The sequence below is a fragment of the Coregonus clupeaformis genome, unplaced genomic scaffold (genome assembly GCF_020615455.1).
Source record: "Coregonus clupeaformis isolate EN_2021a unplaced genomic scaffold, ASM2061545v1 scaf0353, whole genome shotgun sequence".
NCBI lineage: Eukaryota > Metazoa > Chordata > Actinopteri > Salmoniformes > Salmonidae > Coregonus > Coregonus clupeaformis.
The window spans coordinates 34146-47105 of record NW_025533808.1 but is presented as its reverse complement, the minus strand read 5'-3'; the positions used below and the strand labels follow the sequence as shown (position 1 = coordinate 47105).

The window sequence follows — 12960 nt, the reverse complement described above, 5'->3', positions numbered from 1 at the left end:
TATTTTATCCTAGAATTGAGATGAAAATTGCTCTATAATTCCAACGCAAGGCTTGAATTTCAATTGAAAGTGTCAACAGGATGTATAATTAAAATGTGTTTTGGAATAAGAGGAATACAATAGATTAAATGAGAAATCAAATGCGTCATTCATTCTACACAGGGGCCCAACTTTGGTTTTAGAAGTGGGGGGAACGTATATATATATATATTTTTTCCCCCAGTCGGATAAACACTCCAAACAGCCTACCCGACCGCTCGGAGGCGTCCGCATGGTCCTAAAGCACACCGCAGCCTCATTTTGTATCACATTCCAACGCTAAAAATGCAATTTCAGAATGTGGGGATGTCCCCCCCTTCACAGTGAAATTTGCGTCCCTGACTCTACACGTCACAATACATTAAATTAAACAAATTTGACATAATATTACATAGATCCAAATAATATGTATAACATTTGGTTCAAACATTTCATTTAAAAAATCATTCTCCTATTAAAGGCCTAGTGCAGCTGTTTTTAGCTCAATATCAAATCATTTCTGGGTAACAATTACTGTATTTACTGTAACAGTTTTCCATAAATAAAAAATAAAAACAATTAAAAAATCTCAAGCAAGAATATTGCCCAAGACTGTCTGGGTGTGGTCTGAGTGGTGTCGGGGAGGGCACCTAAGCAAGCTATTACCATAGGTTGTGTTCCCCTGCTCGTGGCATGGTTGCATGCCACAACATCGACTGTGCCATCGGGTACCAGATTGCTATAACATTTGATGTGGTTAGTTGATACGTAAAATACCTATCCAAGCATTGCAATATCTGGCATGCGTCCGCAATGTCTGAGCAGAGGAACACGACCATTGTGTGGATCAATCCACTAGAGCGGAGGGGCCTAATGAGTGGGATATGTAACCTGAAAACTAGCTGTTATTGGCAGAGCGGTTTGGAACTCTCGTTGCAATTGGTCTATAAAAAGGTCCAATACAGAAGGTTAAAAAAAAATCTCAATATCAAATCATTTCTGGGTAACAATGACCTTTTACTGCAGTGGGCTAAATCATGGTCACACAGAGTGTTTCTTAGTAGTCTTAAACACATCTACTTTGAAACAATAGTATACACCTCACACACATGGTTATGGCCTTAAAGAAAGACACCTGTACCATGTCAATTGAAATGTATTCAATTTTGAGTTTGCATCCCAATATTATACATTATAGACATCACAGAAGACTGAAATATATAGAAACACTGGATTTTCAGCTGTTTAAAAAAAAAAAGTGTTGGTCCCATGTTTCATGAGCTGAAATAAAATATTCCAGAAATGTTCCATATGCACAAAAAACGTATTTCTCTCACATTTTGTGCACACATTTGTTTACATCCCTGTTAGTGAGCATTTCTCCTTTGCCAAGATAATCCATCCACCTGACAGGTGTGGCATATCAACAAGCTGATTAAACAGCATGATCATTACACAGGTACACCTTGTGCTGGAGACAATAAAAGGCTACTCTATATTGTGCAGTTTTGTCACACAACACAATGCCACAGATGTCTCAAGTGTTGAGGGAGCGTGCAATTGACTTACTGACTGCATGACTGTCCACCAGCGCTTTTGCCAGATAATTAAATAATAATTTCTCTACCATGAGCCGCCTCCAATGTCATTTTAGAGAATTTGGCAGTAAGTCCAACTGGCCTCACAAACGCAGACCACTGTCACGCCCTGACTCAGGGGACGATTATATGTTGAGTCAGGGTGTGTATATTCCTTGTTGTGCTTGTTCTATGTATGAGGATCTAGTATGTCTAGTTCTATGTTGCCCGGTGTGGTTCCCAATCAGAGGCAGCTGTCGCTCGTTGTCTCTAATTGGGGACCATACTTAAGCAGCCTATTGGCACTGTCTAGTTGTGGGATCTTGTTCCTTGTAAGGTATGTTGTGTGTTCTACCTTGGACTTCACGTTTCGTTTCGTTTATTGTTTTGTCGTGTGTTTATTTAGTTTAATAAACATGTACGTATATCACGCTGCGCCTTGGTCTGACCCGTCATTCAACGAACGTGACAGAAGATCCCACCAAACGAGGACCAAGCAGCGTGCCCAGGCGGAGCGAATGGCCATGTCACAGGTGGCCGATTTGTGGTCATGAGAAGAGATATTTGCGGGGAGAGGACCATGGGCTAAGGTAGATGCCCAGGCAGGAGAGGAGCAACGGAGGAGGCCGGTCGAGGAGGAAGCCCGAGAAGCAGCCCCAAGAAGTGTTTTGGGGGGGAACACGGGGTGGTTGGCGGAGCCTAGGGTTAGAGCAGAGCCAACTCCCCGTACTCACGCGAAGAGGCGTATGACTGGGCAAGCTCCGTGTTATGCGGAGCTACGTACTGTGTCGCCAGTGCGCCGGCACAGTCCTGTACGTCCTGTGCTTGCACCACGCACGTGCCGTGCGAAGATGGGCATCCAGCTAGGACAGGGTGTGCCGGCTCAACGCTCCTGGTCTCCAGTACGCCTCCTCGGTCCCGCATATCCTGCGCCAGTTCTACGAACTGTATCGCCAGTGCGCGTGCACAGCCCAGTGCGTCCTGTGCCAGCGCCCCGCACGTGTAGTGCGAAAGTGGGCAGCCAGCCAGGACGGGTTGTGCCAGCTCTCCGCTCCAGACCTCCAGTCCGCTTTCACAGTCCGGTCCGGCCCATTCCTGCTCCTCGCACCAAGCCAGTGGTGCGCGTCGCCAGCCCGGCCCGGCCCGTTCCTGCTCCTCGCACCAAGCCAGTGGTGCGCGTCACCAGCCCGGCCCGGCCCGTTCCTGCTCCTCGCACCAAGCCAGTGGTGCGCGTCGCCAGTCCGGCCCGGCCCGTTCCTGCTCCTCGCACCAAGCCAGTGGTGCGTTTGTCCAGTCCGGCACGGCCCGTGCCTGTTCCACCGGTGCCTGGTCCGGCACCGGTCAGCTGCTCCACTCCGGAGCCAGAGCAGTCCACTCCACCGGTGCCTGATCCAGTTCCGGTCAGCCATTCCACTCCGGAGCCAGAGCAGTCCGCTCCACCGGTGCCTGATCCAGCTCCGGTCAGCGGCTCCACTCCGGAGCCAGAGCAGTCTGCTCCACCGGTGCCTGATCCAGCTCCGGTCAGCGGCTCCACTCCGGAGCCAAAGCAGTCCGCTCCACCGGTGCCTAGTCCGGCTACGGTCAGTGGCTCCAGTCCAGACCATGACGTCAGCCCCTCTCCAGGTTCGGGGTCTCCCACACCAGGGTCCAGACAGGGCCTGGCATATCGTGGGAGGAGGGAGAGGGGAAGCAACGCGCCAAGGTCTAGACCAGACCAGGGGCGCAACAGGGAGGCGGAGAGTGAGAGGTCGTCACGCCCCGAGCCGGATCCGCCTCTGAGGCGGAATGCCCACCCGGCCCCGACCCTGTTATGTTTATGTTGTGCGGTCGGAGTCCGCACCTTTGGGGGTGCCCAATCAGAGGCAGCTGTCGCTCGTTGTCTCTGATTGGGGACCATACTTAAGCAGCCTATTGGCACTGTCTAGTTGTGGGATCTTCTTCCTTGTAAGGTATGTTGTGTGTTCTACCTTGGACTTCACGTTTCGTTTCGTTTATTGTTTTGTCGTGTGTTTATTTAGTTTAATAAACATGTACGTATATCACGCTGCGCCTTGGTCTGACCCGTCATTCAACGAACGTGACAACCACGTGTAACCACGTCAGCCCAGGACCTCCACATCCAGCTTCTTCACCTGCGGGATCATCTGCGACCAACCACCCGGACAGCTGATGAAATTTAGGAGTATTTCTGTCTTTAATAAAGCACTTTTGTGGGGAAAAACACATTCTGATTGGCTGGGCCTGGCTCCCAAGTGGGTGGGCCACCCATGGCTGCTCTCCTGCCCAGTCATGTGAAATCCACAGATTAGGGCCTAATTAATTTATTTCAATTGACTGATTTCCTTATATGAACTGTAACTCAGTAAAATCTTTGAAATTGTTGCATGTTGCTTTTATATTTTTGTTCAGTATAATTTTGAAATTATAAAAAATATGGCCATTAGGCCACTATGTAATTTGACTGCAGGAAACGGCTACAGTGGCTTGCGAAAGAATTCACCCCCCTTGGCATTTTTCCTATTTTGTTGCCTTACACCTTGGAATTAAAATAGATTTTGGGTGGGTTTGTATCATTTGATTTACACAACATGCCTACCACTTTGAAGATGCAAAATGTTTTTTATTGTGAAACAAACAAGAAATAAGACAAAAAAAACAGAAAACCTGAGCATGCATAACTATTCACCCCTCCAAAGTCAATGCTTTGTAGAGCCACCTTTTGCAGCATTTACAGCTGCAAGTATCTTGGGGTATGCCTCTATAAGCTTGGCACATCTAGCCACTGGGATTTTTGCCCATTCTTCAAGGCAAAACTGCTCCAGCTCCTTCAAGTTGGATGGGTTCCGCTGGTGTACAGCAAATTTAAAGTCATACCACAGATTCTCAATTGGATTGAGGTCTGGGCTCTGAGTAAAAATTAAATAAATAATATGCCATTTAGCAGACGCTTTTATCCAAAGCGGCTTACAGTCATGCGTGCATACATATATATTTCTTTTTAGTAGGCCATTCCAAAACATTTAAATGTTTCCCCTAAAACCACTCAAGTGTTGCTTTATCAGTATGCTTAGGGTCATTGTCCTGCTGGAAGGTGAACCTCCGTCTCAGTCTCAAATCTCTGGAAGACTGAAACAGGTTTCCCTCAAGAATTTCCCTGTATTTAGTGCCATCCATCAGTCCCTCAATTCTGACCAGTTTCCCAGTCCCTGCCGATGGTGTTCTCGGGGTGATGAGACATGTTGGGTTTGTGCCAGACATAGCGTTTTCCTTGATGGCCAAAAAGCTAAATTTTTGTGTCATCTGACCAGAGTGCCTTCTTGCATATGTTTGGGGAGTCTCCCACATTCCTTTTGGCGAACACCAAACTTGTTTGCTTATTTTGTCTTCTTAAAGTGGTCCTATGTACAGATACTCCAATCTCCTCTGTGGACCTTTGCAGCTCCTTCAGGGTTATCTTTGGTCTCTTTGTTGCCTCTCTGATTAACATCCTCCTTGCCTGTTCTGTGAGTTTTGGTGGGCGGTCCTCTCTTGGCAGGTTTGTTGTGGTGCCATATTTTTTCAATTTTTTAATAATGGATTTAATGGTGCTCTGTGGGATGTTCAAAGTTTTGGATATTTTTTTATAACCCAACCCTGATCTGTACTTCTCAAAAACGTTGTCACTGACCCGTTTGGAGAGCTCCTTGTTTGGAGAGCTCCTTGGTCTTCATGGTGCCGCTTGCTTGATGTTGCCCCTTGCTTAGTGGTGTTGCAGACTATGGGGCGTTCAGAACAGGTGTTTATACAGTGAGGGAAAAAAGTATTTGATCCCCTGCTGATTTTGTACGTTTGCCCACTGACAAATAAATGATCAGTCTGTAATTTTAATGGTAGGTTTATTTGAACAGTGAGAGACAAGAAAAATCCAGAAAAACGAATGTCAAAAATGTTATAAATTGATTTGCATTTTAATGAGGGAAATAAGTATTTGACCCCCTCTCAATCAGAAAGATTTCTGGCTCCCAGGTGTCTTTTATACAGGTAACGAGCTGAGATTAGGAGCACACTCTTACAGGGAGTGCTCCTAATCTCAGCTTGTTACCTGTATAAAAGACACCTGTCCACAGATGCAATCAATCAATCAGATTCCAAACTCTCCACCATGGCCAAGACCAAAGAGCTCTCCAAGGATGTCAGGGACAAGATTGTAGACCTACACAAGGCTGGAATGGGCTACAAGACCATCGCCAAGCAGCTTGGTGAGAAGGTGACAACAGTTGGTGCGATTATTCGCAAATGGAAGAAACCCAAAATAACTGTCAATCTCCCTCGGCCTGGGGCTCCATGCAAGATCTCACCTTGTGGAGTTGCAATGATCATGAGAACGGTGAGGAATCAGCCCAGAACTACACGGGAGGATCTTGTCAATGATCTCAAGGCAGCTGGGACCATAGTCACCAAGAAAACAATTGGTAACACACTACGCTGTGAAGGACTGAAATCCTGCAGTGCCCACAAGGTCCCCCTGCTCAAGAAAGCACATATACAGGGCCGTCTGAAGTTTGCCAATGAACATCTGAATGATTCAGAGGAGAACTGGGTGAAAGTGTTATGGTCAGATGAGACCAAAATCGAGCTCTTTGGCATCAACTCAACTCGCCGTGTTTGGAGGAGGAGGAATGCTGCCTATGACCCCAAGAACACCATCCCCACCGTCAAACATGGAGGTGGAAACATTATGCTTTGGAGGTGTTTTTCTGCTAAGGGGACAGGACAACTTCACCGCATCCAAGGGACGATAGACAGGGCCATGTACCGTCAAATCTTGGGTGAGGACCTCCTTCCCTCAGCCAGGGCATTGAAAATGGGTCATGGATGGGTATTCCAGCATGACAATGACCCAAAACACACGGCAAAGGCAACAAAGGAGTGGCTCAAGAAGAAGCACATTAAGGTCCTGGAGTGGCCTAGCCAGTCTCCAGACCTTAATCCCATAGAAAATCTGTGGAGGGAGCTGAAGGTTCGAGTTGCCAAACGTCAGCCTCGAAACCTTAATGACTTGGAGAATATCTGCAAAGAGGAGTGGGACAAAATCCCTCCTGAGATGTGTGCAAACCTGGTGGCCAACTACAAGAAACGTCTGACCTCTGTGATTGCCAACAAGGGTTTTACCACCAAGTACTAAGTCATGTTTTGCAGAGGGGTCAAATACTTATTTCCCTCATTAAAATGCATTTTTCTGGATTTTTTTGTTGTCATTCTGTCTCTCACTGTTCAAATAAACCTACCATTAAAGTTATAGACTGATCATGTCTTTGTCAGTGGGCAAACGTACAAAATCAGCAGGGGATCAAATCATTTTTTCCCTCACTGTATACTGAGATCATGTGACAGATCATGTGACACTTAAAGTCCACTTGTGTGCAATCTATTTAACTAATTATGTGACTTCTGAAGGTAATTGGTTGCACCAGATCTTATTTAGGGGCTTCATAGCAAAGGGGGTGAATACATATGCACACACCACTTTTCCGCTATTTATTGTTTCGAATATTTTGAAACAAGTTCTTTTTTTCATTTCACTTCACCAATTTGGACTATTTTGTGTATGTCCATTATATGAAATCCAAATAGAAAGCCATTGAAATTACAGGTTGTAATGCAACAAAATAGGAAAAACGCCAAGGGGGATGAATACTTTTGCAAGACACTGTACATATCTTACTGTGATTGTTTTCAGTTAAAATAGTCAAAAAGTGACAAAATAGCTTCTTAGCAAAGAACAATTCCTCAACCAAGAATGTTGCTAGGACTGTCTGGGAGTGGTGTGAGCGAGGGGCGTTATTGGACAAGCCTAATGGGAGGAATATGTAGTGGAAGAATGAGAGAAGGTGATACTCGCAACTGGCGACTTGCTGGCGTGGGAGCACAGCGTGATGACTCAATCACAATTTATGACATTGTTTGGATGGCAGACCATTTATAGGCCATCACAGTTATCAAACACACCTTATCTGTGGCTTTCTCCAGGAAGGGACGTTCCCACAGAACCCTGGGAGCATGGACACCGTTGGAGGTGTGAAGATGGATGAAAACGTGAAATCGACAGAATGAATGTTCATGTGTGAATTACATTTTCATGTTTGGATTGTTTCAAGAGTTTATAAAGAGCTATGAATTTTGACATGTTGTACTGTATGTTTATTGTACTGTAAGTTCTATGTATTCATTGTTACAGGGAAACTTATTTTGTTTGTCGGATGGTGGATAGTTCAAAGAGGAGCGACACAGGGGTGCGCTCCTGTCGTTTAAATTGGATGATTAGATTAAAATCTGGGTGTGTTTTCCTGTCTTTTGTTTTTACTAGCAAAGTGCAAATACATGCTAATTTAGGTTGGGGGGTGAGTTTCTGCTTGAATCTGGTTAAAAGGGCAGCAGTGAATTTCTGTATACTTTGAGAACTTGCTACCAAGCTCCTGTGTGTACCACACACACATTTTTTTCTCTTAGAGATTATTCTGAACTGAAGCCACGTTACAAAATAAATCTTAGCCTGTGTGTGTTATTCTGTAATGTATAATGTATTTCATGTACAATGTACTTGTTTGAGTGTCAATTATTTTGTGACTAATAAATTATATTAGTTGAATTGAGTGAATGCATTCCTTGTTTTACAGAGTCATTCTTTGATTAACTATACACTTAAAATGTAGTAGGTCTATTGGTAGTTGCTATATACACTATACACATAGCATATGCTTGCCTCAATAAATTAATGCTAGAACATTGGTCGACAGGATTAGCTATTTGTATCTAGTCTCTTAATAATTGCATAACGGTGCAAGTTAGACATGTTCATGTTCATTATAATCATACTGAGTGGTGATGCAAAGTTCGCTACCTTGACTAGATTCCTCCAGAGACATACAGGGCATGTTGCATTTATTCACATAATATTGGAGTCAGATTAATGAATGCAGTGTATTATTACAGTGCCTTTGGAAAGTATTCAGACCCCTTGGCTTTTTCCACATTTTGTTAGGTTACAGCCTTATTCTGAAATTAATTAATTAAAACATTTTCCTCAGCAATCTACACACAATACCCCATAATGACAACGCGAAAACAGGTTTGTAGAAATGTTTGCAAATACCTTATTTTCATATTATTCAGACCCTTTGAGCTCATGCAACCTGTTTCCATTGATCATCCTTGAGATGTTTCTACTACTTGATTGGAGTCCACCTGTGGTAAATTCAATTGATTGGACATGATTTGGAAAGGCACACACCTGTCTAAATAAGGTTCAACAGTTGACCGTGCATGTCAGAGCAAAAACCAAGCTATGAGGTCAAAGCAACTGTCCGTAGAGCTCCGAGACAGGATTGTGTCGAGGCACAGATCTGGGGAAGGGTACCGAAACATTTCTGCAGCATTGAAGGTCCCCAAGAACACAGTGGCCTCCATCATTCTTAAATGGAAGATGTTTGGAACCACCCAGATTCTTCCTAGAGCTGGCCGCATGGCCAAACTGAGCAATCGAGGGAGAAGGGCCTTGGTCAGGGAGGTGACCAAGAACCCGATGGTCACTCTGACATAGCTCCAGAGTTCCTCTGTGGATATGGGAGAACCTTCCAGAAGGACAACCATCTCTGCAGCACTCCACCAATCAGGCCTTTATGGTAGAGTGGCCAGACGGAAGCCACTCTTCAGGAAAAGGCACGACAGCCCACTTGGAGTTTGCCAAAAGGCACCTAAAGGACTCTCAGACCATGAGAAACAAGATTCTCTGATCTGATGAAACCAAGATTGAACTCTTTGGCCTGAATGCCAAGCGTGACGTTTGGAGGAAACCTGGCACCATCCCTACGGTGAAGCATGGTGGTGGCAGAATCATGCTGTGGGGATGTTTTTCAGCTGCAAGGACTGGGATACTAGTCAGGATCGAGGGAAAGATGAACGGAGCCAAGTTCAGAGAGATCCTTGATGAAAACCTGCTCCAGAGCGCTCAAGACTTCAGACGGGGTAAAGGTTCACCTTCCAGCAGGACAACGACCCTAAGCACACAGCCAAGACAACGCAGGAATGGCTTCGAGACAGGTCTCTGAATGTCCTTGAGTGTCCCAACCAGAGCCCGTACTTGAACCCTATCTAACATCTCTGGAGAGACTTTGTAAATAGCTGTTAAGCAACGCTCCCCATCCAACCTGACAGAGCTTGAGAGGATCTGCAGAGAACAATAGGAAAAACTCCCCAAATATAGGTGTGCCAAGCTTGTAGAGTCATACCCAAGATAGCTTGAGGCAGTAAAAATATTTGACGCTCAAGTAGTAAGACACATCGCCAAAAGTTTGAAAAGTCTTATTTGAATTAGCATGCTGGATTATGCCTGCTCGAGCCGAGGACTCACAGGACTGTAAGAACCCACTTGCTACAGGCCGTTTTATGGGTTTTGTATTAGATTATATTAGAATGTTGCCATCCAGTACTTTCTGGAAATGCTAAATAAAAATACAAATGGCAAGCTGTCGAAAGCGAGACAATACACAGCTGCTGGGAGTTGTAGTTCATGTGTGTAGTTCCAATTAAACAGTTGTAACTTTTCGGTTTCGTGCTTTTTCTTCGCCATCAAACACGTTGAAAATGTAAATTCACCCGGAAACACGTATACATTTTATATCTTAAATTATAGCGTTTTCATTGATGATGCAAATTTCATGCTCATTCATAGCCTACAAAACGAAGGTACGGAAGTGAAATTGACCTGTCACTTTCATATCGTATTCATTTCCTATGTTATTATAAAAAATAAATATGTCCCAGACTGCATTAGATTAAGCACTCCACAATTGAAGGGAGGCTAGATTCAGGTTGTTGTGACATGTTCTCTAGCAAAGCTATTAACACTGACCTTTGCTTTCTTCGCAATAAAAGTGCCAGGGATGTTATCAGGGTGCAAATGTGTGCCCAGTAACCGCGGAGAGGGCATTTCTCCCACCACCTGTAAAACAAACAGAGGGAATGGACAAAGGTTTGGGCCTGCCTTAGTAAAAGCCTTGTGGTGAACCAAACTTTTTGTTATAATCCTACAGAATGATTCCACTGGAATTCCACAAGCCTATCCTCTAACTTCTGCTATAACATAATAGTCCATAGGGCTCCATGGGTCTCATCAACATCAAGGCTGCACAGGCCATACTATAAGACACTTTTGAAGAGTTTGATAAATGTTGAGATATACTTTGCTAGACACCTTTTTGTATGTTGTGCACTTGTTAAACTATTATTCAAAATGAACTAGTGTCAATGTTGATTAATCACATATCACAATCCTGCAAAAAGGGGAAGGGATTATGTCTCTAATGTGTATTTTTTGCCGTGTTGTATTATCAAATGAACATTTCCTTTTTGTCTAGTTGTAAGATCTCCAATCTGTGTTCTTTGATTGTCACTCTCTCAGTATATAAGCTATGTGAATCCATTTAGCAGCTTATCATATCGCATACAAAAATGCAGCAGAAAACCACAAGGTACATCATTTGTAAAAAAAAGTATTTATAAAAAAGTACATAAAAAGAAATGGTAATTTAGCAGACGGTCTTATCCAGATCAATTTACAGGCGCAATTAGGGTTAAGTGCCTTGCTCAAGGGCACATCGACAGATTATTCACCTAGTAGGCTTGGGGATTCGAACCAGCGACCTTTTGGTTACTGAACCAACACTCTTAACCAGTGGCAGAATTATAAACAATCAAAAGGCAGGAGCATGAGAAATACAAAAATAAAATGTTTGATCCTTTGTGAACAGGTCATTTACAAATACCTTGAAATGCCCGATAAGCACTAGTGCATCCTATTGTAGGTTATTCTGAAATTGTTCTGTGTGTGGCACTTAAAAACTAAAGGCTGATTTACCTCAATTGGTAGCGACAAAAGGAATTCCAAGAATTAGCCAATTCCTGTGAGTGAGTAATTTAAAAATATATATTTCTCAGGATAAATTATTACTTTTGGGTATGTATATTAGGCAGAATTTTGACATCACATTTAACTTAAAGATCTGTCATTCTCATTGAAAGCAAGTCTGATAAAGAGAGCGTTTTGATTGACTAGGTATTGACTTAGTTCCGTTATAGAAAACTGTTACGGCATACATACCTTCTGCATGTCCGGAGAGAAAAACTCCATCAGTGGAGGTATTTGAGACACTTCTTGTTGCCCAGAGGCTGCAGCCATGATTTTGCGTAGCACAGCAACCATCCAGTTGAACCCTGGAAAAGCACACTCATTTAGGGCTTTGCTGGCAAAAGGAGTATAGGGCAGACTATAAAGTTGATAGTGTCCACAAAAGTGTGTATACAATGTGAGCCTATGTCCAATGTAGTCTATGTTTTTAAGGCTGACTAATTCATGTGAGTATCTTCATGGGTGGCAGTTGGGACACATTGATTCTGCAAAGAATGCTCATGATGTGGTTTCAGGAGACACATATTCCAATGCACATGCTCCTGTGGGCTCTTTATACATTTGTTAATGTTCAACAACCAACTGTTGGCTTCTTAGATGTAGAAGCATTTTGTATTAAGTCCTGTAAACATTTAGTCATGGCCAGGACTATATAACAGCAGTATTGTGTTCTGCACTTTATTTGATGGCAACAAATATTTCCACTATGCAATCCAGTTCACACCAACTACCACAACAGCAGGGATGGTTGCACTTACCACATTTTGGGTAGGCCACCAGTAAAATGTCATCTGGCCTGCCCTCCAGCTCCTTCAGGCCTTTAAGATTTTCTGGGGGACTCATGATTGTAGAGTAGAGGATCCCCTCATGCAAGTACAGCTTATCCTCATCCTTCACATTCTTTGCCTCCTCCATTTTGGACATGCCTTGCACGGACATTGGTTTGCTCATTTTGTATCCTCGTGACTTTAACTCCTAATGACAGCCTATTTATGTATTCAGACCACAATGGAGATGCAAAAAAATGTGCTAGTATTTGCGTTCCCTGCCTTTACAGTAAAACAAGACTTTCCAGTTCACTGGTGTGATATTGCTGAAGGGAGGGACTAGTTCCCTGTGCACAGTGATTGATATGGAGAGAGTGACTTGCTCATAAAATGGGTGAGAGTTCAATTCCAGTCTAGGTTAGATTTGTCTCAGTAAATTGGAATATTCTTAAAGGAAAAGCAACAAAGGGCAACACACGTGGAATGTTAATGACTCACACTAACACTGACCTCACACTCGCTCTTACAATGTATCAATATTCTGCCAACTCACACATCTGTAAACACATGAAAATAGCTTTGTCACTGTGACTATGCTCTCTCTTGTTGAGGCTTATAAAAGCTGAAGCGTATGGGGGTGTGTCTGTTGAAA

The 12960-nt window shown here is 43.8% G+C and overlaps 1 protein-coding gene across 1 annotated transcript in view; it reads right to left on the bottom strand.

Annotated features, from left to right (window-relative positions):
- LOC121572322 (sulfotransferase 6B1-like) overlaps nucleotides 1–12624 on the bottom strand; it is a 43109-nt gene extending 30485 nt beyond the window's left edge. Inside the window, exons 1-3 of the mRNA XM_045215015.1 lie at nucleotides 12300–12624; nucleotides 11734–11846; nucleotides 10486–10575 (exon numbers count right to left, since the gene is read on the bottom strand). Coding sequence (XP_045070950.1) covers nucleotides 10486–10575; nucleotides 11734–11846; nucleotides 12300–12492 — 396 coding nt within the window. The 5' untranslated portion in view covers nucleotides 12493–12624. The remainder of the gene's footprint in view (nucleotides 1–10485; nucleotides 10576–11733; nucleotides 11847–12299) is intronic.
- Between the last annotated feature and the right edge of the window lie 336 nt (nucleotides 12625–12960).